At 51.2% G+C, this 26,490-nt stretch overlaps 9 protein-coding genes across 9 annotated transcripts; 2 read left to right on the top strand and 7 right to left on the bottom strand.

Annotated features, from left to right (window-relative positions):
• Positions 1 to 1,034: 1,034 nt before the first annotated feature.
• On the bottom strand, positions 1,035 to 1,873 carry AA0111_g6892 (hypothetical protein; the record flags this gene model as incomplete). Its single annotated transcript, XM_028653164.1, has 2 exons — positions 1,035 to 1,290; positions 1,350 to 1,873. The coding sequence occupies 2 exons, from the start codon at positions 1,871 to 1,873 to the stop codon at positions 1,035 to 1,037; spliced, it is 780 nt and encodes a 259-aa protein (XP_028505513.1).
• Positions 1,874 to 5,016: 3,143 nt separating this feature from the next.
• On the bottom strand, positions 5,017 to 5,957 carry AA0111_g6893 (hypothetical protein; the record flags this gene model as incomplete). The annotated part of the gene is made up of 4 exons (XM_028653165.1): positions 5,017 to 5,440; positions 5,531 to 5,757; positions 5,812 to 5,846; positions 5,894 to 5,957. 4 exons carry the CDS (start codon positions 5,955 to 5,957, stop codon positions 5,017 to 5,019), a joined length of 750 nt encoding a protein of 249 aa, XP_028505512.1.
• Positions 5,958 to 7,000: 1,043 nt separating this feature from the next.
• Positions 7,001 to 8,391, bottom strand: AA0111_g6894 (hypothetical protein; the record flags this gene model as incomplete). The annotated part of the gene is made up of 2 exons (XM_028653166.1): positions 7,001 to 7,886; positions 7,946 to 8,391. 2 exons carry the CDS (start codon positions 8,389 to 8,391, stop codon positions 7,001 to 7,003), a joined length of 1,332 nt encoding a protein of 443 aa, XP_028505519.1.
• A 1,282-nt stretch (positions 8,392 to 9,673) lies between these two features.
• On the bottom strand, positions 9,674 to 11,182 carry AA0111_g6895 (hypothetical protein; the record flags this gene model as incomplete). The annotated part of the gene is made up of 1 exon (XM_028653167.1): positions 9,674 to 11,182. The coding sequence occupies one exon, from the start codon at positions 11,180 to 11,182 to the stop codon at positions 9,674 to 9,676; it is 1,509 nt and encodes a 502-aa protein (XP_028505518.1).
• Positions 11,183 to 11,865: 683 nt separating this feature from the next.
• On the top strand, positions 11,866 to 13,435 carry AA0111_g6896 (hypothetical protein; the record flags this gene model as incomplete). The annotated part of the gene is made up of 2 exons (XM_028653168.1): positions 11,866 to 12,164; positions 12,226 to 13,435. The coding sequence occupies 2 exons, from the start codon at positions 11,866 to 11,868 to the stop codon at positions 13,433 to 13,435; spliced, it is 1,509 nt and encodes a 502-aa protein (XP_028505517.1).
• Positions 13,436 to 14,225: 790 nt separating this feature from the next.
• Positions 14,226 to 17,576, top strand: AA0111_g6897 (hypothetical protein; the record flags this gene model as incomplete). Its single annotated transcript, XM_028653169.1, has 1 exon — positions 14,226 to 17,576. One exon carries the CDS (start codon positions 14,226 to 14,228, stop codon positions 17,574 to 17,576), a length of 3,351 nt encoding a protein of 1,116 aa, XP_028505516.1.
• A 1,268-nt stretch (positions 17,577 to 18,844) lies between these two features.
• Positions 18,845 to 21,761, bottom strand: AA0111_g6898 (hypothetical protein; the record flags this gene model as incomplete). The annotated part of the gene is made up of 3 exons (XM_028653170.1): positions 18,845 to 20,792; positions 20,919 to 21,466; positions 21,519 to 21,761. The coding sequence occupies 3 exons, from the start codon at positions 21,759 to 21,761 to the stop codon at positions 18,845 to 18,847; spliced, it is 2,739 nt and encodes a 912-aa protein (XP_028505511.1).
• A 277-nt stretch (positions 21,762 to 22,038) lies between these two features.
• On the bottom strand, positions 22,039 to 23,504 carry AA0111_g6899 (hypothetical protein; the record flags this gene model as incomplete). Its single annotated transcript, XM_028653171.1, has 3 exons — positions 22,039 to 22,371; positions 22,431 to 23,263; positions 23,321 to 23,504. The coding sequence occupies 3 exons, from the start codon at positions 23,502 to 23,504 to the stop codon at positions 22,039 to 22,041; spliced, it is 1,350 nt and encodes a 449-aa protein (XP_028505510.1).
• A 666-nt stretch (positions 23,505 to 24,170) lies between these two features.
• AA0111_g6900 (hypothetical protein) lies at positions 24,171 to 26,035 on the bottom strand (the record flags this gene model as incomplete). Its single annotated transcript, XM_028653174.1, has 6 exons — positions 24,171 to 24,898; positions 24,954 to 25,388; positions 25,441 to 25,566; positions 25,628 to 25,726; positions 25,781 to 25,847; positions 25,901 to 26,035. 6 exons carry the CDS (start codon positions 26,033 to 26,035, stop codon positions 24,171 to 24,173), a joined length of 1,590 nt encoding a protein of 529 aa, XP_028505556.1.
• Positions 26,036 to 26,490: the final 455 nt, after the last annotated feature.

The raw sequence follows: 26,490 nt of genomic DNA on the forward strand, positions 1-26,490 counted from the left end.
CGACAACGCCCTAATACGACTACGATACCCCCGCGCGATACCCTAGCAACCTTACCATTGCCAACTGCGATAAAACAAACCCTTAATACTGGTACCCATCTGGAATGCTATGCCAGCAACCTTCTTCCCTTCTGCGACTATCCCATTACGATACCATCAGCTGCGAATCAGCCCACTGCGATGACCTGTTACGATGACCTGTAACGATAATACATGGACCCATACCAGGACTCTGTTCCGCATAATGACATCTATCGAGATGCCCATAGCGACAACCCGAGCGACCTGACTCTTTCCAAGCGACACACCTTCCTACTACCAAGCAACAACTAATTCCTCTTTCCACCCTTGCGATACCCCACTGTTTGTATATTAGTAGTAGTTCTCTTTCTGGTAGGTATGACTAGATGCTTCCATGTGTTTTCCGATCGCGACACTTCGTCCATTGCGGCCGTGCGTCCTTGCGCCCACCTACCTGGTTCGACCGTTTGCGCCCTGCCACGATTGGATCGATGCATCGTCCGGGTGACCTGTATGTAGATTGTTTGTTATAGCGGTTCTACTCTTTCTTTACGATACCCAATCTCTTTACTGGTTTGTGGACCGGGTTTACTGTTCTTTTCATCGCAACATCTTGTCGCACGCTTTGCCGTGCAATGTCATTGTATCAAACATTATTACACGAAGGGGGTGGGTGTTCGGATGCACGAAAAGAGGAAGGAGGATTGGTGGATGAAGGATGTTACGATGCTGTCGCACAGGCACCGGCGCGTGTCTCCCTAGGCCAAACTTGGGGTGCGGGGCATTCTTGAGAGGCGATGGAAGAAAGGTTGCTGAGGTTTCTCCGCAGATGTCATGGCGGGTGAAACCCCATGACATGCAACGGTTAGAAAAGGCCCAGTTATTTTTCTGGACGTAGTACGGTGCCACTTTACATCACGCTGTCGCATCGCTGGAACATGCATGCATAGTAAACATGTACAAGTGGAAAGTGCAACATAATACATTCATTTAAAGCCGTGATGTAGGTAATACTACATCACAGGCCTATTTGCCTCATCATCACTATCATCGTCATATGCAATGAACTCCCTCCTTCCGCTCGACGCCTGCGTGACAAAGTATCGTGTTGTCTCGTATGCTCGTAGCTTCTTTTCTGCGCCCGGACTGCATACCAAGTCTGCTTGCTGGGGACCAGTAGGAATGGCTAGGAGACGCTTCTCCGCACCCGATAAGCGCAACCTGCTGTGTTTTTGGCATGTTGGCTCAGGAGTGTGCTTGTTTTCCATCCTGAGAATGCAGTTAGTACGTGATACAGTTCAATCAGTTGAAGATAGGTGGTGTCTTACCATCGCTTGCCCAAATGCACACCCTCAGCAACACAAGCCAATACCGCCGACACAACGATAATCTGAAGCGCCCATAGCCCCACAAACGAGCTGTGGAACTCGGTCGGCGATGATCGAACTTCTTGATAACATAGTATCCTCCCTTGTGGCCGCGACGATGTAGATTGTGCTTCATCATCTTCCGCCATTTCCGGATTGCTCATCAACACAGACGTTGGTAATGGCTTCTGAGCATCCTTGACAGCTCCCCGCATATACGAGTTGTAGATCTCGGGTTCAGTGTGCTGCAACTTCTCCAATTTGGATCCTAGGCTTGCGCATACATTCATTGCGGCCACGGGACTTGGTAGGGTATTTGCGGGCGACCAGTGCGCAGCCGAGGGTGTGTATGCAGCTGATGCAGGAGCCGGTGATGATGGGATATCATTGACGATCTCGCATCGGCAATGTGTTTGTGTAGGTGCCGCAAGTGTTGTTGATATGATAAGGGTCGCGATAAGCGATGTAGAGAGTTTGGCAAACATGTTTGCTGTAGTGATTGGACTTTTTCTCGTAGCGATTGAGAAAGTCGATTGTATATTTAGTATTCCCTTGCGCTGGAAAAGCCACGCGGTGTGACGTTTATACCAAGATGAGGGGAAGGGGCGCAGCAGTTGTGGTTTTCTTGTATCTGTTCGGACCGTTAATGCTGTTGTCTCGGGGGTACTTGCGCTTGGTGGCTAAGATTACATACCAGAACCAAGGACTGGGCCTTGAGCGCAATGTAAGCGGGTTGCTCGATGATAAGCCGTATGATTACCACGCTTAGGTTGGCCGTTATCTGGAGGTCTGGTGTATTGAGCCGATGCAGATTAGGCAGTAGTTGGGTAGGGGAGTGCGGTGTTGCTGTTGTTGTTGGTGGTGGTTATGAAAGGGTGCTGATGATATGCACTTGCAACAACTACAAGCAGTATACACGAATTAGATTACTTCGAATCACTCGAAAGAGACGACAGGCAAAAATCTGAATGCGCGCAGCAGAGGCCCAGTCTATATGCAAATTCCTATCATCACCCCATTCTGCCTCAGCGCAGCTGTTGTATCAGCTACGCCCACACCACGACCGGCCGTTTCGCACAGTAGCATCTCGCCGGGGGTCTAAGCGGGAAGCAGACCAGGTTCTAGGTCAGCGACCGCCCAGGGGTCCCGCGCTGCGCTGCGCCTTTCTGCTGTAGCTTTAACCGAGATGAGCACTGGTTTGAGCAGTATACGAACGGCGGCTTTGTCTGTAAAGAGGTTGGGATGAAATATTTGGTGATTTGGTAGTCTTCATTGAAAGTTTAGGTTAGATTGCAATGTCATTGGTGCACTGGAGGCGCAGCTGCACGGCTGGGAATGAGTTGAAGCTAGCGGAGTCCCCGCAGATCTCTAGCATCATTACTACGGCTTGGAAAGAAGGATGATGCTGGTGATGTTCACCTCATTAGCTAATTCACATTCCTGTTCGATGACGAACTTGCTCGTTTTTCGCTGATCTTGCAAGTTTTGTTCTCCTTCTCACAGAGCGGACCTCACTCCGCTCGCTTCGCCTCGCACCACCTCACAAACAAGGGGGCTCCACTCGCTATCACGGACTGCGAAACGTTACTCTCGCACACGGACGTCTGCATACGGTACCAACCCTTTTCTAGCTCTAGCACGCCTATCTTTTCTTCTCCCGCGTGCGTCTTCCCGAGTCGTACCTGAGGCTAGAACGAAGGCAAACATCCTCGGTCCTTCCCCACAGCGCCTGCTATTAATACTCTTTTCTTTTTCATTGCCCAGCGGAGTCGTGCGATATCTCGTATAGCCTACCGTTCTTTTTGAGCCTTGGTGTTGAAAGCGCGAACGCTCTGGAGGGCTCTGGACCAAACTGTTGCGCGAGTGATACGAACACCGAGTTACCTCGTGGTGTTGTTGTGGTGTATCGCCCGCATAGCTTTTTCTCGGAATTCAAGTCTCACCTGTCACGTCAGATGTCGAACACGGCGTCTTCTCCGCGCACCACTATTTAACCGTACAGAAATTTTCGCGGGACCGCGAGCGGAAGGCCAAACAGTTGGAGTCGTGGATTACCTTTTCCTCGCGAAACGCATGGCTTGAGCTTCCGAAACGGATCTCCATGGCTAAGAAATGCCGCGGAAAGCTTGTGGTTGATAGAGGTCAGGATTGAGGCATGTGGTGTTTCATCTTGGTGGGGTTGTATACCGGTTAGCAGCATGCGCGGTTGATATCATATCGCAGAATGGCACAATACCTATATCTTGGGCGAGGGCCGCGGTAGATATCGATTATGAAAGTGGAAGTAGTGGATGTTTTGAGCATGTCGACAATGGAATCATTGTCTTTGTGAAACGTAGCGTAATATTGGAACCCCATACCAGCAGCCGTTGCTCAAAGACGGTAGGGTGCCTTGCGATAAGGTATCTCGAGTCCTTTACGCTCGCTGTCAGTCCAGAATCGGATCCACGGGTTCCTTTCTTCGTAACTAAAATCCCATGGTGCTACTACACTGCAGTATTGCTTCTCAAGTCCTTCTTCGAGCTCATCTCAAATGGTAACATAGCCTGGATCTATCTTCAATACCTCCTCTCTCATAAAATCTATATTTTCTGGCGTTCGCACTGCCCCAGAATTATCCGCTCTAACCTTCTGATAGGAATGTCCTTCCACTCGCCCATCCCTATACTTCCATTCTGCATCTCAACTCTCGACCCTTCTGTCTGTCAGATTTTGCGGCCAGGAGCTCGACGTGATGTGCTCTTCCATCGTGACAATCTTTCAGGGGCGCCATCCTTGTAAGATTGCTCTTCTCTTCCTTGAACCATAGCATGCCGCAGGATCATCATCGGATCGGACGGCAGGACATTCATTTTTACCGCGGCCGGCCCAAACTCCGAATGTCCATTGTACCAATTGATCACATTTGGAAACACGAGAAGCACGGCAACCTTCGGTCATTTCAGTCCAGTGATTGCAAATATACTGCTTACAAACTATGCAGTGTCTGTGGATGCTCGGTAACTCGAAACTGTCAACCTTTTCGGTGCGTGACATAAGCCATACAGCAAGTAAGAGAGGAGTATTTGGCCGGTTGCGTCACAGCGTGCTATACCTGTTGGAGGCAGTTTTGTTGGTTAGGAGTGACATGATCGACTCGTGAGAGTAAATGAACGACGAACCGATAGCGGTAGCTTGTTGGAGTTGACAGTGTGAACGAGCTGTGTGCCGATGATGCCATGGCGCGATACATAGATGGAAGGCAAGCATGAGGATATGGCTGCTCAATATTCAACTTCCAGTACCTCATTGAGGCAACGGCCACCGTGCTTCGGTCGGAAGGAACGGCTTGTTGCTCACGGTGGTGATAAGAGACCTCGTTGCTATATTCGTACGATACGTCAAGCACAACTCGTCAAACGTTTTGCAAGTCATGTTTGATTGCAAAATACAGGCAGGGTGGTGAATTCACATATTCAAACTAGGCACTAGATGCTTATGCTTCGACATCTCTGATATGGACGTTGTACGTACGCTAGTCTGGCATGAAATTTTCTTCCTCTCCGCCCGCTCTTGTAATTCGCACCCTACCCCCAGTATCCGTCTTCCATCCACGTACATCATCCACCATCTAAGCACTCACGCCACTCTAAATGACGATCGTTCCATTCTCTCCAGTGATGAGATCAATCTCTCCAGGTTGGACCGTTCCGTTGTCCACAGCCGCAGCATGTCCCCTTGCAACCATTCCGTAAACCGGCAAGTACTTGTCCAGGTATGGCAGTACCTCCTTAGCACCGGGGGTGTTGCGCCAGTCCCTCATCAAATCACATACGATAGAGAAGAGCGAGACAAGTTGAACACCTGCGGCTTGCATGCGCGAATTTGCTGTATCGCGCACGAGCTCCGAGTAAGTACCACTGGCTTCGACGTTGGCAAAAACAGAGTAGCCTTCTGCGCGGAGGGCAAGAGCGAGGAAGGTGGTGCAGACGTCTGTAGTAATGCCTCCGACGATGATTTGGGTTTTGTTTGCCGCGCGAATGGCGGCTTTGAAATCAGCGTTGTCCCAGGCGCTGGGGATGTGTTAGCTGAATACGCAGCGATGGATGTCTTCTCGAGTGGATGGGTAACAAGAAGGAGTGAACGAAGCAGAAATGACTTACTTGACCTCGCCTTGACGTCTGATGAGCGGCGCATCGGGATACATCTCCAACATCTCCTTGGGCAAGGGACCGTTGGGACCTTGGTCCGCAGATGTGCTCAGGATGACAGGGATGTCGAAGACTTTGCCTAGCTCGGCATGTGCCATGATGTTTTGCTTGTAGAGAGTTGGGTCCCAATCTCTAGCGAGTTGGAAAAGACCGACTTGCAGATCGAGAATCAGGAGTAGCTGGATTGGATGTCAGATGGCAGTATAGGTTGGGTTGGGGGAATGGTGACTTACTGCGTCGTCTTTGTCAATACGCTCCCACGGTACAGCTGATATGTGTTAGCTATTGAAGACACGTATCGTTTGACTATCGTACCATCACCGCGAACGGTGTTGAAAAGCGTGAGAGCCGCAAGGGCGATGGTAGAAGCGAACTTCATCTTGAGGGCTAGCAACGGAATTGAATAGGCAGGCTATGCTATTGAAGTCTGGGAAATGCTGGATAGCGATGCGATGGCTGATTGTTTACAGGCGGTGCAAACCTCCCTTTATACCTCGAAGTCCTCCTCTTCTACCTGTCAACTCTTGCATCCTGCTCAGAGCCCAGTCCATGTATCCACTGCTTCGTGCCAATGTCTCTTCGGCCTTGGCCCGCAAGCCTGGCCTCGTATACTGTGGTTCAACCCTACATCTGGGTGGAGCTTGCAGTGGAGTTCTACATCGCGCAGCTTGCTGACTACTATCTTCATCAGGGAATTCTGCAGCCTCAATGCTATGAAAGCCATGACTAACCAGTAGACCGGATTGCTTCCATCCCAACTACGACAAAACTGGTTACCTGCGCGGAGTAGCCCCGCGTTACCGCCCGTAGTCTACCCATCGTGCATGCCCGAAGTGGATCACCGTCGACATTGTTGGTATTGAGACCGCACGCATGGAACGTGACCGGTATTATTTCGTCCTGAATAAGTCTTTGGTAACCAGCAATAGAGTATGCAGTACATGTAGGGCGCTGCTGCTAACGTCATGGCCCCATGTACTTTCGCCTCGGTTGAGGCTGTTGTGCATCCGGAGCTAACCGGTTACCACCTTAGAAAGCTGCAAGTCAGCAACAAGGCTCTTATTCATCAGCATTTGGTCACCCGCGCTTGCACTCAATCCTCATACAATTTCGACAGGATCGAGGATCTGTGCTTGAAACATTTTGGTCAGGAATTGGAAATTCTAGTCTCGGGTTTGACTGGTGGAAATGCCCTAGAGAGTACGTACCGATTGTGAATTCCGACAAGCACGGTCATGAGTAAGCAATAACAAAGACGTAGCGCAAAAAAATCATCAAACAATCATCGTATACATGAATTACAAGACATTACGTATTAATTTACTAGCCGCTAACTCAAGCTATGTCGTACTCTCAAAAGCTTTTAACCCGCTCGGAAGCGCAGCGACAAGTCAAAGCGACAGAGTGCAATGCTTGAGATGTTTACTGCGCAGCAAGACCATTGCTTGCCAAGAAGTCTTGCATGACTTGGTAACCAGCGGTGGCGTTGTAATGGAAGTTCAAGCCGTGACCAGTGTTGGGCTGAATGTACGCCTCGAAAGCAGAGGCTGATGGGTAAGCCATAGCAACACCCTCGGGGATGTTGGAGGTGTTTGTACCCATAACTTTACCGTAGCAGTTTCCTCCACAGAATGGTACGTCGTTTTCACCGGTGATGACAAGGACGGGGCCAGTAAAGGGAGATGAACTCGGCGAGCCACCGATGGTCAGGAGCTCACCGGTGGTGACGGGCTGCTTGGTCTTCTCGGCTACGAGAGCTAGGCCAACATCGTAGTTGCCAGGCTGGAGGAAAGCGTACTGCAGGGCAGTGAGGTCGGAGTGTGCCAAGTATCCAGAGGGGTAGTTAAGGGTGTCAACAGTCTTGTTGTAACCGTTGATCAGGTCGAGAACTTCGGTGGTCGCGACCTCGTTCCATACCTCATCAGAGGTCAGGTCCACACCAGCAGCTGCGAGGATTTTCTGAAGACCACTGACGACGTTCTCGCTCACATCATACTGGTCGGCGATAGCACGGACGACGGTGTTCGAGGAATTTCCGAAACGCAGAGGCTGGTTAAGGCGAGCGCTGTGCAGGTTCCATCCGGCAGTGATGTAGGCCAGGAATTGTCCGGCTACAGAGAAACCAGTAAGGATAACACCGTCCGTGTTCTCAGGGTAGAGAGCGGAGAGCCAGTAGGACTGGACACTACCGAATGAGTGACCAACGTGGATGACCTTGTCGTATGCGCAGCTAATCTCTGGGATCTCGCCCTTGCGCAGTTGCGTAGTGACAGAGTTGAGAGCTTCAACTTCAGCTTGAGCTTGGATCCTAATAAGAAAAGAGAATGGTCAGTAAACTATGCAGAACGAGTTGCGTTTCCCACTTACTCGTTGAATGGGTCTCCATGGGAAGATAGACCGATACCTAGACGGTCGATCGCGAGCGTACTGTAGCCAGCAGCCAGGGCCACATCGACATAGCTGTAGTTGTAGTTGTCGTACTCGAGGTCCCAGTATGTCTTGTCGAAACCAATACCGTGACTCAAGAGTTGGATGGTTTTGCCGTTGCCACTGTCTGGCTTACAGTACTGTGCGGAGATGTTGTAGGTACCCTCCAACGTTTGGTAATCCTCAAGAAGCTCTGCTGTGTAATTCTTGCCGAATTGGTTAAATCGAGCGACGAATGCGCCAACCTCGAGGTTGCCTTCGACGGGTACTTCCTTGAACTGTCCTTGCCTCGAGCTAATCGATGTCTCAATCATGAAGGTCGAACATTGCCTCGCAGCCGCGAAGCCAGCGAGGGCAAGGGGTAAAACTGCTTTGACTGGAGCCATGGTTGTGAGTAACGTGAGGTTGAGTAATCACTATCCAGGGGAGGAGACAGAGAGAGAAAAGAAATATTCGCTCAATGGATTAGGTGAAACACGACCTGAACAGAGCTTACCTTCACCGCGATGGAATGTGGCTGCCTGACTATATAGTACGTGGCCGTGTAAGCATGCGACTAGCTGCCTTTCCCTTCCGGCCCTTCCAAATAGGAGCCATCAGTAAAGTCATAGCGCACGAACTCGTCGATCGGAAGATTCCATAGCGTTATCCAGCGGTTCGCCATCCAAATTGACGTTGTGCAACCCATAGTCACTTGCCGGCGTTTTGGTCAAAGTACCGTGAGAAACCGTTTGCATGTTCAATCGGCAGCTAACGCGGCAAGAGAACATCCGAAACTGTGAAATCGTGGGGTACCAGAGTGTAAATTCTCAAATCGGGCGCAGCTTCGGCCTAGCAGCGGATATTCCTATGGCATCATAGGCTGAATTGAGTAATTGATGAAGCTCCTCGAGCGCTAGCTCTAGTATGTGGAGACTACTTTCCCACTCCAGCGGAAGCTACCACAAGCGGGTACATTGCGATCTTGCATTCTAGAAGACGTCAATAGCACATGCGTAGGACGTATTAAGATAACGGGAAGCCTCACCGGATAGCTTCCTCACGCTGCAGGTTGGTCAGCCACTTTCTGCTTTTAAGCGGTAGTTTTGGCGGACACGCAGGGAATCCTTGCAGCCCAAGTTATCGTTCATTGCCCCTGCCCATGTGCTCGTGGTGGTGTCCGGAAGTACCAGTGGTACACAACCTGCATGGGCATGTATAGTCGGAACGATTTCGAGGCTCGAGGATGACGATGCGCTGTGATTGGACATAAAGGCGTCATGCTCGAAGGTCTGGATGCCGAGATTGCCAAAACGTTGTTGCTTATACATTCACGTTGAGCTGTCATTGAGCATGGCTGCCGTGTCCGTGGTGTTGATCGTTGATTTGCGCTAAGAATTTGGAATTCCTGCGCCTTGATCGCAGAAGGAGTCCGACCCCTAAGACGTCATCATTATTCCTAGACGGCAGGAAGGCTTCCGTGACGATCGCAATCGCGCGTTCCCATAAAAAAACCCATTATTTGCAATAGAGAAAATGGGGTTTGTAATCGGCGGAAAGGGGGGAAGCAAAGAGTAGGTGAGGCGAAGAGAGATAGGGAGAATAGCGATGCGTTTGAGGGATGGCGCTAACCGAAATCGTTCTACATGCAATTCCGAGAGAATACAGCCACCATTCAACCAGTTTCTCCTAGGAAACCTTCTTCTTCAACATGTAATCTCCGCCCTTGACCGCCTTGTAGATGCCATATAGCCCACTCAACAGGTCATTGCTCTTCACGATCCGCTTCAACATACCCTTCAGACCTGGACCAAATTCCTCCTTCCTTCCCCTGTCTTTGACCTTGTCCCATATACTTGGCAGGGAATTTGCGTTGTACTTGCTACGAAGAGCATCGTACTCGTGCTTGTCATAGACTTGCCACCATTCGTCTTCGGTATAGAAGACACGCGAGTATAACCATTTGAGTCCACCAAGCTCGTGCATCTTTGCTTCGATTTCGCGATTTGCGCGGACATACTCAATCTCGCTGGATGGATATGGACCCCAGATTCCAACACTGATATATTTACCGTCGTATGCACCTATCTGCTTTCCGCCAACCGGCCCCTCGAACGGCTTAGGGTGTCCCATAGAGCTTCGACCATCCTGTCGCAGTGGACACAACCAGATCGGGTATATATTGAACGATTGGTCCGCATAGTCCAAGAAGGATGCAGTGTTTGCCGCCGGGAATGCGATGTCGTGGATTATAAAACGGTCCGTATACCCAGAGGCATGTAACGCGTGATACATGATTCGTGTGTGCATGAAGTAGTCCAGCAAGAAGCGTGTGAACCGCATGAAAGGGACCATAAACTGCTTGTAAGCATACATGCCCATCCAGAAGGCCCCACGATCGTAACGAAACAGGTAGTCTTCTACCGGAACAAGTTCCTTTGTAATAATACCCTTAGATGCAAGCGCCTTCGCGCGTATCCAAAACCATTCGTCCCAGGGTCTAGAGAATCGTTGAATAGGTAGCCCAGGCGTATGTTCTGCGTCAACGAGGCGACCTGTGACTATAACTCCGGTGCCTTTGGAGAATAAGACCCCATCAACGTAGTCGTTCCTTTGGTCGGTGGTGTGGTATTGCATCTTGTCTGTGGCGTTCTCAAAGGAAAACGTTGGGTGGTAAGTGACCTCGACTAGCTTTTGCAGAGGGACAAGCTGCAATTCCACCAATGTGAGTACCCCGAGAGTTCCGAAACTACCTCTCAGACCTTCAAAGAGCTCTTGACTCTCGGTCTGAGAAGCCGTGACAAGCGTGCCATCTGCCAAGACCACTTCAGCGCTTAGGACAGTACGATCGAAGAAGCCGTGTTTGAAACTGCTGCTTTCTCCTGCTGTGCCCACAAAACCTCCTCCTACGGTAATGCCTGGAAATTCCATAACAACTGGAGGCAGCAAGCCCGCTTTCATGGTTTCTCTGACCAAGGCATCCATGGGCACATTAGGTTCGACAAGCGCTGTTCTCTTCTCTCTGTCAATAGATAAAACGTGGTTGAGGGAGCTGACATCGACAATGGAATCTCGGTCGAAATCAGCATGGCGAGTGGAATTGGTGCTGCCATGGTAGACCCGGAACCCGGTTTTGGTGTTGTAGAAATGCTGTATGCGAGAGCGAACTGTCTCTACAGTAGCTTTGTGTTGCTCCATCCGGAAAGATCGTGTAGAGCCAACTGCAGTGGTGCGATTGTGAGTGCAAAGCTCCTAGTATTGGCTCCTTGCTTGATGCGTCGCTGATGAGGCTGAAGAAGTTGCGCTAGCAGTGGGTCGAACTTGCCCCACGAATCCAGGAGGTTAAACCACCAGTCCTTGCTTCTGCTTCTGCAATCGCGGAAAAAATGAGCCAGAAGTCTGTCAGCCACCTCCAGCCATCCAGTGATCGTTTCTGTCGTATAGTATACGCAAGCAAGACCCGTGGAACTGGGTAGTCGTTCTGAACGCCGTACGTCAGCGTCCTTAGCGAGTGGATCGTCTTCCGCGCTTCCGGTCACCATGGGTGCGCGCGATTCCATCGTCCGCGAGACGGAAAGCGACACTCGCGCGTCCGACTGCGATTCAGGCTGCTCTGAATTACGTTTACCAAACTTAGATATCTCCAGTGATATGAAATCCCCAGAAAGCAACGTATATCGATCCTTTGCCCCGCACAAGAGTAGTTCTTGGCCCGGTGCGAGTGGTCAGATATTGACTTTAGCAGGATCGAACGGGTAGTGGAGAAGGCGCGGCGGCCCTACGCTTATGTATACATCAAAAGTAATGCGACGCCATGTTCCCTTCATCCTCGAATCGCCCAACAACATTGTTACATCGCATTGCATCATTACATTCATACCATGGATATACACAACTCAACAGTAGCAACACTCGCATCGCAGGTCGCCAGATTCAGTGCCTCGAAAACTCCGTTTCGCATATATCATGGTTCTACGCTGTCAACCCGGAAATCGTCTCGTGATCGCAATCAGATTATTGACGTTAGTTCCCTGAACCATGTGCTAGAGTTCGATGAGCTCCAGAAGACCGTCCTCGTGGAGCCGAACGTGCCGATGGATAAGCTTGTAGAAGCCACAATGGCTAAGGGTTTCTTGCCAAAGGTCGTTATGGAACTTCCGAACATCACCGTGGGTGGTGGGTAAGTCACGGGAATCTGAACAAAGCTTACTGTGTGTCAGAGGACTAACTAGTGTTGTCAGGTTTGCTGGCACCAGCGGCGAAAGCAGTTCATATAAGTATGGGCTGTTTGACCGCACCATCTCGGGCATTGAGCTCATCTTGGGTAACGGCGAGGTAGTATGGGCATCGGCAGAAGAGCATCGCGATCTGTTTTTCACAGCAGCAGGGAGTTGCGGCAGCCTGGGCGTCATTACCCTGCTCAAAATGGAGCTTATTAGTGCTTGTCGCTATGTTGAGTTGGAGTACATTCCAGTCGGCTCAACGAACGAAGCCGTCAAACAGTTGCGACACTATCAAGATGATCCGGAGGTCGACTACATGGATGGCATCCTGTATTCGATGACGAGCGGAGTAATCATGATCGGCCGCTTGACCGACGCCCCAATCGATAGAAAAATCCAGAGCTTCGACAAAGCGACAGATCCTTGGCTATACATGCACGCGGAAGACATCCTAAAGCGGACACAGAGCGAGAAGACTACATACAGGGAACTAGTGCCTGTTCAATCTTATCTCTTCCGCTACGACCGGGGTGTCTTTTGGTCAGGACTACGGGCATTCAAGTACTTCGTAACGCCTTTCAATCGTGTTACGCGCTTCCTGCTGGATCCCTTCATGTATTCGCGGACAATGGTGCATGCCCTACATCGATCGGGCCTCGCCTCCCGAACAATCATTCAGGACTATGGTGTACCATATGACGCAGCAGATGAGTTTGTTAGATGGACTGACGAAAGGACGGGCATTTGGCCGCTCTGGCTGTGTCCGGTGAAATCAGCACCTCTCGGGGAGCGAAGCTTCTCCCAAGGCAACAATGTGAAGGATGACATTCTGCTTGACGTGGGGATATGGGACATGGGACCAAGCGACGCTCACGCATTCATCAAGCTGAACAGGGATTTTGAAGCCAAAGTCACCGAGTTAGGCGGCATGAAGTGTTTGTATGCGCATGCGTACTACACTGAGCAAGAGTTCTGGGATATCTACGACGAGAAGAAGTACATGGAGCTCCGGAGAAAGTACCATGCCGAGAGCTTGCCAAGTGTCTACGACAAAGTGAAAGTTGATCTGCAAGGCGTTGCTGGGGGAGCAAGCGTGAGGAAGACGGAAACGTGGAATGACTGGGCATACCGGCAATTTTGGGATACATGGCCTTTGGGAGGGTTGTACGGAGTTGCAAGCGCAACGAAGGGGTTGTTTTTCGAAAGTGACTTCCTGTTGAAGAAGTAACAGCGCTTCGGTGATAGCAAACGTGGCTGGAGATGTGATCGGAGAATGCATGGGGAGATCCATTGCATCGGCCTACCCCTCAAAAGCATAGTAGTCCATGTCCGGGCCGTCTGTTGCCCTGACAGCTGCCTGCACGTCTAGACTTTAGTACAATGAAGATCAGCTAGCTCGAGGTTCGAACGCGCACTGTAGTACGTGAAGAGGCGGCGATGACGTCGGGCTCTTTGTATAACGACGCGACAGAGGCTCATTCGCGCAGCGGTTCCGACAGAACAAACCGGTTCACGGCCTGTTTCAGATGTTAGATTGCTAGTGTAGTGAAAACGCGTAGATGGCGCCGGTAGTCGCGTCGACGTCAGTGGAGGTTAGCGTGAAAGCTGGACGACTAGGGGCCTCGACTCACCGCAAGCTCGCATTGACGTAGCAAAGAGCTAGCCGCGACCCAACCACCCCATTTCGCCCACCCAACCCACTATTGCAGGTGCCCGTCAACCACTTTTTGAATATATCAAAACTTGGCCCTGCCTTTCTCTCTCCATATACCCCCACTACAACCATTCCCACCGCACTCTCCACTGGCACCAGCTGCAACCGTTCGCTGTTGTCAATCACGGGCCATTGGACGATCCTGCCCTGTTGACGAATTTTTGGCCAGGTACGCGAGCTCCAACAACACGACGTGTCGCAGCAATTCACCGCTGCCGCCGCCTCGCAAAGCCTTTGTTGTTTGTTTGTTAGGCACCGTGTACTAAAGGCAGTCGCAGCTCAACCCTCTTGTACCCGCTCAACCATGGCGCGCCTCAGTGGCCTCCCATCAGAGCACCACCACGAAGGTCCCGGTGACGCTCCTCGACGCAAACGCGGCCGCCCGTCTAAGAACCAGACAACCGACGACATGTCATCTGTTGGCAAGCGAACCGCCTCGCCCTCAGCGGAGCTCTCTCAGACGAAGCGCACCAAGCGCCTCCAGACCATCGAGGACGATGACGAGGACCAGATCGCCGAAGAGAGGCGGCAGTCCTTCTCGCGCTCGCAGCGGGGAGACAATGTTCATGTCCAGGAGCAGAGCACCAGCACCACGCGCCGCTACAACCGCCGACACTCTGAGCCTCCAGTCGCCGCCGATGACGAGGACGACGAGCTCATGTTCAACCGACCCGCCTCTACACAGCCGCTACCTGGCCTGACACCCCATCTCGACCGTGTCGGTGCCTCCCGCAGCCGCTTCACCAACACCCGCCGCGCCCGCATGTCCATGCCAGCTCAGCTGCACGTTGAGCGTGTCGACGAGGTCGAGAACAACGGCAACCGCGTTCAGTTTGCGCCCCTCACACAAGTCCTGGATGGCCGCGCGCGTCGCCGCCTCCGCCGAAGCCATCTGAGCCAGGAAGTAAACGACTTCGAAGACCACCAGAAGAAGGACAAGAGGATGTTCCTGGAGCTACGTCGTCAGCTCAAGGCCCAGGATGACAAGATCAAGGACCTGGAATACCGCCTCGAAGCCCGCCGGTTAGGTGAGATCGACATCGCAGACGCAGACGCGAATGATCTGCAAGTGGAACTGGACGAGGCCCGTCAACAGATTGACGAGCTACGCGCTTCTTCCCTGTACAATGGTGACGACAATGAACCAGTTGACATGTCCGATGACGAAGACGGTATGGTCATGGTCAACCCTGACGAGCTGAACATGTCGCAAGATCTTGACATGGAGCCGACACCCGTTGGCAAGTACTCTTCCCGCGCGCTAGAGATTTCCAGCCAGATGACACTCGAATCCCTGCCATCTCTATCGCAACTTAGCCGTGACAATCTCATCGAAGGCGAGGATATCATAATGGACAAGATCGAAGATGAGGCCGTCGAGCGCTACGAGCGGGAGCTGAAGCAGATGAGCAAGGCCTTGGGTGAGTCTCAAGGTGCGCTGCGCTTGATCACCATCGAGCTTCAGAACCTTCGCTTCATTGAGGCTGGTGCTTCTTCGAGCGAAATTCTGACCGACTTGCGCCATGGTTTCGAGGACCTTCGCGCTGAGATTGAGAAATTCTTCCCCGGTACCACCGTTGGTCTTACCAACCAACAACTTCTTCAAAAGGTTCCTGAGCTCTTCAGCGGCCTCTTCTTTGAGCTCAAGCAGCAGCTCTCTCAAATCAGCATCTCTCAAAAGGCCGAAGTGCTTGTCCGACGACAATACGAGGGTGTTCTCGACCTGCTGGGCGAATCAGACGAGCGCGTGAAGCAGTTAGAGTCAGACGTCTTCACACTCGATAAGGCAAACGAGGACAAGGCGCGCGCCATTCTTGATCTCGAGGAGCGGAACGCTGCCCTGACGGAACTTTCTAACCAACAGGAACTCACTCTCGCCGAACAAGATAGCGCAATCGCTGGTCTGCAAGATGAGAACCAAGACAAGGACGTCTCCCTGGCACGACTACGCGAAGCTCTCGAAAAGTATCGTGTGGACCTCGACAACGTCACCGCCGCCGCAACCGAATTCGAGACGAACCACCACGAGACGATCGCACGCATGGAACAGGAATACACCGAGCGCATCCAGGCTCTGGAGGCAAACCTCGATGCCGAGCAGGAAGGTCGCGATGCTGCCGAGGCCGAAGTAAAGCAAAAAGATGCTTACATCGAGGAGTTGGAGGACAGTATTGCGCGCATGGAGACCGATGTCGATAACATCACCACCGACATGACTACTCTCAGAGAGCGTCTGGCTGCGCAGACCGCCGCCCGCGAGACTGCGGAGGGCGAGCGTGATGACCAGATCGAGCAGGTCTACCAGCACGCCAACACCATCGAAAACCTCAACGAGGCCATCGTTGAACTCAAGGAACAGCTTGCCAACACCCGAGAGAATCTAGGTTCTGAACGTGCTCAACGCGAGAAGACCGAGGCTGATCTTGACGAGGCGAATGACAAGATCGAAGATCTCACCACCCGCCTCCACGACACTGGCCTTCAGGCTAATGAGCTGCGATCCAAGCTTTTCCAACTCCAACAAGAGAAGGAGACCGCTCTGGCAGAGCTGCAAGAAGACGCCGATGAGCGCGAGCTTGAACTGAACAACCTGCTCGATGCAGAGACTGAGCTGCGTCAGACTAAGGAGAACACAATTGGTCAGTTGGAGCAGCAGATCCTCGGCCTTGAGAGTGATATCGCGACACTTGAGAACAACCTGTCTGACATGACCGATGCTCGCGATCAGCTCGAGCAGGATCGTGACGTCCAAGTCGCCAACCTTGCTGCTCAGCTCGCTGACCTGAAGACCAAGTACATGGCGCTGGAGAACTCCACCAACTCCACCATCACCTCACTCCAGGCCAACATCACGGACCTTAACAACCAGATCCAACGGCAACAAGCTGAGATCAACGATCTCTTCGAGCAGGTCACTGAGAAGGAGCGCATCTACCTTGAGGATACGACTGCCCTCCAGGGAAGGATCGATTCTCTTGAGGAGGATCTCACGGTTCAGAAGGCGGAGAACGAAGGCTACCGCAAGGAGAACTTGTCTCTCTCAAGGCGTGTTGAGTCCGAGGCCAACGAGCTTCTGAACATTGTCGACGCCCACGCTAACGAGGTTAATGCCCTTAATGCTGTCATCAAGACACAAGAGGCCACCATCAAGAGCCTTCAAGATGCCTCTGCGAAGCGCACTACGGAGTACGAGGAGATGATTGAGGAGCGTACAACTGAGCTCACAGAGATGCGTCTGCTAGGTGAAGCTCGCCTCGAGACCATCATACTTCTGGAGGCCCAGATCGAGGAGATGAAGGAACGCTTCCGTCTTGCTGAAGAAGACACTCGTGCCACCATCGACGCCCTCACTGCCTCGCAACGTCAACTCCAGGAACAGAATGAGCGTCTTGCTGATGACTTGAAGCGCCGCAACCAGGACGCTCTCCAAGCCGTCCAAGAAATGAAGCTCAAGCGTGTTGAAGTCAAGACCCAAGGCGTGGGCGACCTCCACCGTGTCGCTAATGGCAAGGTCTTGAAGACCAGCGAAAAGGTCAAGATTGGAAAGAAGGGCAAGAAGAAGGTCTCTTCTAGGCGTCAATGGGACTCCGGCTTCGGCGTTGATGAGAATGTCGAAGACGAGGAGCTCAACGCAGAGGAGCCACTTGCTGCATAGAGTGCAGTAGCTGATGATTGCAAGTTCGCTTGACTTTGCAGGTTCAGGTTATATTTGGGTCCTATGTTGTTGCTGTCACTGCAGAGCAGTATTTTTGTCTTTTCTTTTCCCTTATATTTTTGGACACATTACTTTGGGTAACAGATTGTTTCGTTTGTCATGATACATCCGGCGCTGGCATTTGCTATCTTACGACTCGACGACCTGGCTTCAACGCTTTGTTTGATAGGATAAATGGTGGTAACGATATCGCAGTGTATTGCATAGCGCACGGTGCCTGGGTTCCAGTTATGGTCACGGGCAAAAGAAGTAGTGTAATGACCCTTGTTCTATCTTGTACAGATTCTCCTTTTTTATCATCAATCACAACAACAAGATCAGAACTCCCCCCTTTCCATTCGCATCACTGCATCCGTGAAAGAACCTTGTACGAGCATGTTGTCTCCCAGGATGCTGGTTAAACGTTTTGGAGCCTTGCGTGGCCCCAACGTTGAACGCTGGACGGGAACTGTCAACATGGGTCTTCCCGTCGTGTTCTCGTATCCCTGAAACAGATCTGCAACAACGCGTTACGTTGCCTATCAATCGGTCCGCACCCCACCCAGCAATCGAAAGTTTAGCAACTTCCGAGGACCAAAGGCAACCCAAAATCATTCAACTCCTTTTCTTTTCTTTTCTTCCCTTCCCTTTACTCATCACCGGCTCCACATATTCACGCCTAGCAAGTATCCCTCCCCTTCTCATCGACAACACAGGCCAAGCACAATGGGTAGCAGCAGCCTCAATCCATCCTCTCCTCGCGACGATGAAACTGTGCTCTTCCTCTTCATCGCCTTTGCTATTCTCATCGTCCTTCTACTTCTGCTGGTGTTGATCTCGTGCCAGACGTGGATGTTGTGGAAGATGGCAAAGGCGGTTGTTGAGCAGGACACTCAGATTACGCAGCGAGGACGAAAGGGACATACATATGGTAGTAATGAAGGAAGTAAGAGGAGGAGTGTTAGAGGCAGTATTTATACCGATGGGGAGGAAGAAAGGAAGTTGATGAGTGGAGGCAGTGGTAATGGACTAGAGGGAAAGAGGAGGACGGGGGTTTGGGGAGTCGGAGGGTGGGTTTGAGGTGGATGAGTTTTGCACTTTAAAGTAGGAGGGATTTGGGAAGGTCGTAGGGACGATAACTTTGATTTGGTACGTTACAAGAGGACAAAAACCAAGGATAGACAGCAGGGGCTGAAAAATGCTACGCAACGACACGCCCGACTTTTACCTCACACCACCAGTTCCGCCTTTGGCTTCAACAACATATCCTCCAAAACTCGATACTCTTCCCTCAAAGCCGCGACTTCCTGTCTCAACGCTCTTTGGTCCTCAGAGAAGCATCTCATCTCCTCCACTACGGACTTTGCCTCATTCACACTGGCTGAACCTATCTCATTCGACTTTTTCACAGGCGGTCTGTCAACAGCGTGCAAACGATCACGAGAAACGCCCTGTGGAGCGGGTGAATGCAAGATACTTGGTGAGGTGTTGGGTAGCGGGGTACTCAAGGCATGGATACTGAGTTGATGATGTTGTGGTAGTGATGGATTGGGTGCGTTGGAAGAAGTTATCGATTGATCGGTATCTTCGGCAAGACCAGCATCTACAAGATCTGCATCTTTGACCGCGCCTGAGATTGAGCGGGAGTATACGCTGCTAGGTGAATTTGCTCGAGTGTCAAGCGAGTTCGTCATGGGCTGCCGTGGTAGAACTGGTGTTAGGTTGCGATGGTTGTAGTTTTGGAAAAGATTACTTTTAGCTAGAAGGCCAGGTGCGGGGTAGTAGAGGCTTTCGAGCGAAGATGAAGAGTCTGCTGCTGTGGTGGCGGCGGCGGCGGCGGCGAATGCGTGGTCTCGAGGAGCTTTTGATCTAGGAACCGTATTGCTCGGGCATGCCATGTCGTTTACGCTCTCATCGGCAACCGAGTCTCTTCTCGTGCTTGGCGTTGAGCATGAACATGTATTGCTGGGCCATTCTGTCTCTGAGTCGATTCTTCTGAGAGCAGGCTTCAATATTGGAAGATTAGGTCTATCTGGGAGGGTAGAACTCAGATCCAATTCAAGCTCTCGTGTTTTGCTCAATGAACGCCTCTCAAACATCTGAGCGGCGGGACGGAAGTACAGACTGCTCGAGCTACCCAAGGGAGAGGACGATCCTGGGTCGGCTATAGTTACGTGTCGCTGAGCTTTTGGCACGACCCGTGACCCGCTCGGTGCTTCCGCCACAGTCTCTTGATGCTCAACAGACTCCTCCTTCATCATGCCAGATGTTGGACGAGAGTACAGACTGTTGGGTGTGTTGAGCGCAGTGGGAGAGGACTGTGGGAAGGGCACTGGACGGATCGTCGTTGAGGTTGAGGTAATCAGTGGTGATTCTGAACTCATATGACGCTGTGACGCCTTTGGCTTGCGTCTTCGCGTGGAAGGAGGTGTAAACCATTCTTCCTTCGAAAAGTGCGAATCATCAGACGAGCTGAGCGACCTATGAGGAGCGGAGAAGAGCTGTGCCCGCGACGGGGCTGGTACACTTGGCATCTGATGTACTTCGGGCCATCTCCGACTTTCTTGTATTGGAGGATCGAGTTTGGGTCGAGATTTTGCGGCGCCGACATCAAAGGGATCGTGCGGCGAAGGTTCCGGAGGCGACTGAAATGTCTCTGTAGAGATGCGCGGTCGTACAGATGGCTTTTTCACGTGTTTGTTGCGCACTCTCTCAACGCGGAGAGGCGAGCCTCTCAACACATCCGAGGCTCTGCGACTGGGAACTCTTGACTTGAACTCCCTAGACTCATCGGAAAATAGATCCGGCGGTGGCCCAACAGGTACCGGTTTTCTTGTTAAAGCTGAGTTGTGGGGTGATCTAGTCTTCTTGACAGTACCGGTCTCCTCGTCAGAAGGAGTCGATCCCTCCGCATCCACAATATCGACGACGAAACGAGGCTTGGGGGACAGCGACAATCCGCGAGTCGGAAGAATCGAAGGCGCGGTCATGTTGCCGACCCACTCAACAGCCGTGATAGACACTCCCACAGTGATCTCATGTATCAGTAGGCCCAGGGCGTTGAAAACAAGAACTTTTCCAGCCTGTGTACCAATAGCAATCAAAGTCTCAAAGCCCTCGTAGACATCTCCGGCATCTTCTACCGCGTCGCCTCCTAGTAGCACCATCCCGTCTACTCTTCGCTTTGAGTGTACAGAGCCTTTCGTGGATACCGACAAGCAAGTAGCGGGATAAGAGACATGCTATGTCCGGAGTACTTCTCCTCCCCCTTCAAAGTCAACAAGTCGACATTTTCCATCATACCTAATGCTAACAACACGCGATTTGTAGCCCGGTATGAACTCCGCTGCGAGCACACCACCCATGGCCGGCTTATGGAGCTTCTTGATGACACCTACTCGGACAGGCTGTAACTGGTAGAACTGGAATTGATTTTTGTGCGAATCTTCGGGCCACTTTCGGAGTGAAGGCAGGAAAAGACTATACATCGCTAGTAATCCGTCCTGGAATCCGATCACAAAGTTCGTATATGACGGCTGCGCGGGACCATCCAATTGTTGGAACGCAGCACAAGTCGCAGAATAGCGGGCATCTGTTGGACGAAAGTCTACAGGCGCGCTGTGTCCCCATCTTTGGTCTTGAAGGTACATAGTCATCGGGTTTGGTGATGCTGAAAGAAGTACGGTACCATTACTGGATATCGCGATCACATTCGGTGGAGATGAATGCGATGGTAATGAAGGCAGAAGCTTGTCATCCGGTATGGAATATGCTTGAACTGAGTTGTTCAACGTCGTCGTGAAATACAGGGTGCGCGAGTCGGGTGAGAAGAGAAGAAGACGTGGCTCGCCCTGTGCTATCGTCAATTTGTAGACCGTATCGTCACTAGGGAAGATGCCATACATCACCACTCTTCAATTTGTATTTCCTGTCCTTGGTTCGTGAAGCATCGTGAAGTATCACAACCTGACCATCTGCTATAGCGAACAGGCTGCTGTTGTCTTTTGAGGCTCGAGCGTTGACTATGCCGTTAGGGGTCTCGCACTCGAACAGCGTCTCGTAAGCAAGCTGTGTCCTCAAATAAATCTTGTTCGGTGTTGTGACAAACAGGCCCTGTTCAAACGGCAAGCGCTGGGATTTTGCCATTGCTGGAAGTAGAATAGTGATAAGTTTAGGGAGGTCGTTGCGATGATGTGGCAAAAGAACGACGTTTGGATCGTGCGGTATCATGATCGAATGCGCTGCGGCAGGTGCTACAAGTCAACACGTGGAGTTCCAGGGTAAACACAGCGGGAATCAACCTTCATACAAGCACTGTGGTACCATAGGTACCATGAAAACATGCTTGATTATAATATACATTCTCTAAACAAACAAATGGATTCTGTAAATCGAGCAGTCCTAGTCGAATTACTAGTCCAATCTACTTCAGCTTAGCGTACTGCTTGCCCCATTTCTCTGCAATCTCCTCCTCCGAGAACTTTCTTGTCTTGCGCTTTAGCATCTCGACTTTCTCGTCAAGCGTAAGCTGCATCTGATCGCCCATAGGTACAAGACATTTAGCAATGTGCTCATAGTTCTTTCTTAACAGGTTGACCGTAAGGAAGAAGTAATCGATGTTATAGAAAACGATTGCGTGCTCGTCAGAGTATTGCTTCTTCTGTGAGAGGAACGCAACTGGATGCTCCCGCCAGTGGCGGAGCGGATTGAGGTGATGAGATGTGTGATAGCCATCGTTGTAACAGTGGCGGTTGCTCTGTTATAGTGTAAGTGATGCGTTCGAATCTAATCAAGTAAGAATGAATGCAGACTTACGGGTACGTCGATGAGTGTGATGCTTGACCTGAAGTCAGAGTCCGGCTCGACCTCGTCAACGAAAGCGTGCTGGCCCCAGTTGCCAGTCATCAAAGCCAGGCGCATGAAAGCCAGAGGAATCAAGAACACAAACGTCGTTGCACGAGCGCTGACGAAGTTGTACATCATGTACAGGAAGACGTAGTTGCCAACTTCGCAAGCACCCGCTTGGAGCGCGAGATTAGGCTTGCGGTTGCGCAAGAAGTACATGGGCAAATCGAGCCAGATCAGAAAGTAGAACCGGCCAACATATTGCGCAAAGTCCCAAACACTGTCCCGCTGGTATCGAATAGTAGAAGACAGGTCATTAGGTCCGTTGCCTTCAACGTGATGGTGCTTGACGTGATGATAGTAGTATGAGTTCCAGGTGTGGCCCATCATTGGATCGAGAATGTATGGGAATAGCCGGTCGATGAAGCCATACTTCTTGCTAAGAACACCACGCATATGAATATGCTGATGCTTCAGGAGCGTGAATGGTCCCATGTAGTAGCCTTGCATGACGCAATGAAGCACAGCGTGCCACCAGTGGAAGTTGACGTACAGATAGATCGCTGATGGGACGCTGGTGCAGAAGTAAAGCAGCAAATGCGTAACCATAATAACATCGGTCTCGACTCGTACAATCTGCTTTGCCCATCGAATGTAGGGATCGATGATCCATTGACGAAGAAGAGGGTTCTTGATGTCCGAATCATCGACAGTGCTGCACACAGTGGTCTCGAAACTGTCAGACTTGGGGTCATTCAGCTTCTTGAGGTAAGCAATTGCTTGCTGCTCCTGGTCTTGGAGATCTGTGAGCTATTAGTTATATGAACCAGCCATGGTGGTCCAAAGGGAGATTCACTGACCCTCTGGTGATGGCGTCACAATCTCGGAATGTTTGATATCCGAGTCATCGGAATCTTCTGCTGCATCTAGCGTTGATTTTGCAGGCCTGGTCTCATGCAACTCGTACTCCTTCTGTAGGATTTCCAGAACAATTCGGTCCGGACCAGTTAGCTCTTTATCGAGAGGGAAAGCCAGCTTGCCCATCTTGCCGATGACCTGGTAGGATCGTTGTTAGGTTGTGCCGTGATGGCGTGATGACTGCGACAGCAAAAACAAGTGCCCGCCGAAGAGATTGGCAACAAGCGCCTTGTACTGCCGAACACGTAAAGAACGAATCAACCAATGTGAAGATTATGATGAACGTCAATGGCAGAAGTGCATGATGGAGTTGTAGTGAGCTAGGTATGAGGCTGTCGCTGTGAAGCCAAGTAACTGGAAGCGGTGACAAAACCGTTTAGCGCGCCCCTGGTGACCCACACAAGTGGCGAACGAAGACCGAACGCGTATGTATCACTTCACATAGTCAGCGGACTAGAACATTGGACACGACGAACCGATCATTGCTTCATGCAGTAACGAAGGCAGGTAGGGGCAGTCTGATAGATAATTGACATGTCCGCGAATCACATGCAAAAGAGCAGTCGCAACCTTTGTGTGGCAAATTCAGGGTCCTCGACTACCCCGCATTCGCCCAAGCGCCCTCGCAGAATATAGTGGGGCGGACATTGAGGCTCACAGTCTTCGTGCAAAGTAAGCATACGTCAAGTTCATACTGATGAATGCATTTCGCCATGAAGCGCTAGATACAGCGTCTTCGATAATCTATAGGAAGCTGCGGGCGAAGAAGACACTTGACCCGTTCATCACCACCTAGTGTTCCTTTTCCGCCCAGAACTGCAAGAACCGACTCACAGTCCTCTCCTCCCAATAATGGGCCTCCCTGATATAATCCGGCTCAGCGCTAACGTTCTTGATACCATAACTGTCCCAGTGATGTCCGGCTCCCGCAATCAGGTAACTCGGGTACTTGTCGCTACTGATCCTGGGCTGAGGAGCCAGATTCGAATGGTAGCATAGATCAAGCCAGACATCGGTATTGCCATCGATCTTAGCGAGATTCTCAGCTTGGACGTCCCAGCCTCCGTACTTGTTGTAGTAGTGCAACTGGGGAGTTGCAGGAATGCTATTATGCTCGCCAGGTGGGAAGGCCCAGGTGCACCACTGCTGGGTGTAGTCAATTTGGAGGACGCGAGAGATGAGAGATGGGCCGTTCGTAGGCGCAACTTGGTAAGCACCGGACTCTGAACAGGTCGAGTAAAGGTATGAGCGTGCTGCACCGTTTGAGGGGTCGGCGTAGTATGTCTGATTTTGCGTGCCGAAGCAGCCCTCGTCCGTGCTATCGATTCGTCCACTTTCGCAGTTCGGGATGAGCGTCTTCTTCACATAATCGGCATAACCACCTAATCCAGTCCAAGATTCGCCCTGGGAGTACTTGGCAAGCGCCATATCGACGCTGCTGATGTTTGCCGGCGGGTTGATGTTCGTTACGTTGGAGCAGAAGTTGAAGAAGTCTTCAGAACCATATTTGGGAGACCAGTCTAGAGCGTGGTCAGCACACGTTTCCCAAAAGTCCTGAACAGAACCATTACTTACTAAGTTCTTGCCATGTGTTGGTGGGATAGTTCATCGGACCACCGATCGGGAATGCAATCGTCATGGCGAAGTCTCTCAGATCTTGCAGCGCGCCGAGACCAAAGATCTCCTTCAATTGCTGGATGCCTTCTTTGTTTCCACTCCAGATAAGTTCATCCATCTTGTCGACAATATCAATGATCCTGGATACGCAGTCTGAAGGACCGAACTTTATGATGGGATCGTACCACTGAGGGTATTCGAGTAAAGCCTGGGTAGTGGCACTGCTACCAATGCCTCCAGCAAAGATGTCGTTGTAAGTTTTCATGGTGAACGCAGTGTGAGCACCAGCAAGAGAACCGCCATACATAATCCAAGGTGTGTCAACACTGTTCAGACTAGCGTTAACACCTGGGAAGGTAGCATGCTGTCTAAAGTAGGCATTGTCGGCAATTGCTATTAAAAGTCAGCTCATTTGCATCATGGCCTGAATACTTGCATCACTAACTCTGCTCAGTAGTCAAGAACCTCAGTTCATCTGTCGTACTAGAATTGTACGGGTAGCTTTCACCATAGTAACGATTCTCAAGAATGACACCAAGACCGTTGAACTTTTCCATGAGAATCTGGATGACTAGAAACCCGGTCAGTGATTTGTGCGAACGTATCGATTGGGTTTTGCTGTAACCACTTACTTCCAGTCTGCAAGTTGGAGAAACGCGACTCTCCGCTCGTCTCTCCACCAATGTAGAGAAACACTGGTCCCCCGGACTTGTAGTAAGAAGAGTCGAAAACTAAATCAAATGTTTAGTGTATGCTGAGTATGCACGCAGTAGATTTGTACTTACAGTACCGCTGCTTGAAGGTGGCATTGGTGTGAGGAACATAGCGATCGCTATCCTGGAAATGATCAATCTGGCGCAAAGGTCAGCTAGGGCACAATAATCAACAAAAGCGCATCAACGAACCGGTTGATCAATCGTATGTGCCGCATAAGCTGGCGCATCAGCAGTCTGTCTCTTGCCCTGCCATGAAGCCGAGCGCGGAGCCGGAGTTGCAGACCCCAAAGCCACAAAACTGTAAACCAAGGTCAGGACCTTCATGTTGATGGTTGCTTCTCAGCAGACGTACCGGAATACTTCGGGAATACCGTACCACTCTTATACAGATCTCAAGCTCGGCTTCCCGGATAGCAGGACGCGAAGCTATACCATCGCGTCATGTTCGTTTGTACCTCAAAGCGGGGCAAGGCGTGCAGCGGGCGATACCTATACAGGCAGGTAGATGCAAGGCTTGTACAGGCTTGTGCAGGCTTGGAGAAGCTTGTCGCTGCTTGGTATCTGCCTTCTGCTTTAGAGCTCTTTGCTTACTGTCTTATCGTGCGGTGAGGCTTTTTGAAGGATGGGTAGTGTTGTGTTAGTTGTGTTCGTGCGAGTGAGGTACGCGCGGACCCTAAATACATCGCATTATGGAAGGCGTCAACGCGTCTACTCACACGATGCAGCAGATACCTGGGAAGTATGGATGATTGGTATTTCTGGAAGTAAGCAGTGCATGC

Source organism: Alternaria arborescens (genome assembly GCF_004154835.1).
Source record: "Alternaria arborescens strain FERA 675 chromosome Unknown contig_15, whole genome shotgun sequence".
NCBI classification, from domain to species: Eukaryota; Fungi; Ascomycota; class Dothideomycetes; order Pleosporales; family Pleosporaceae; genus Alternaria; species Alternaria arborescens.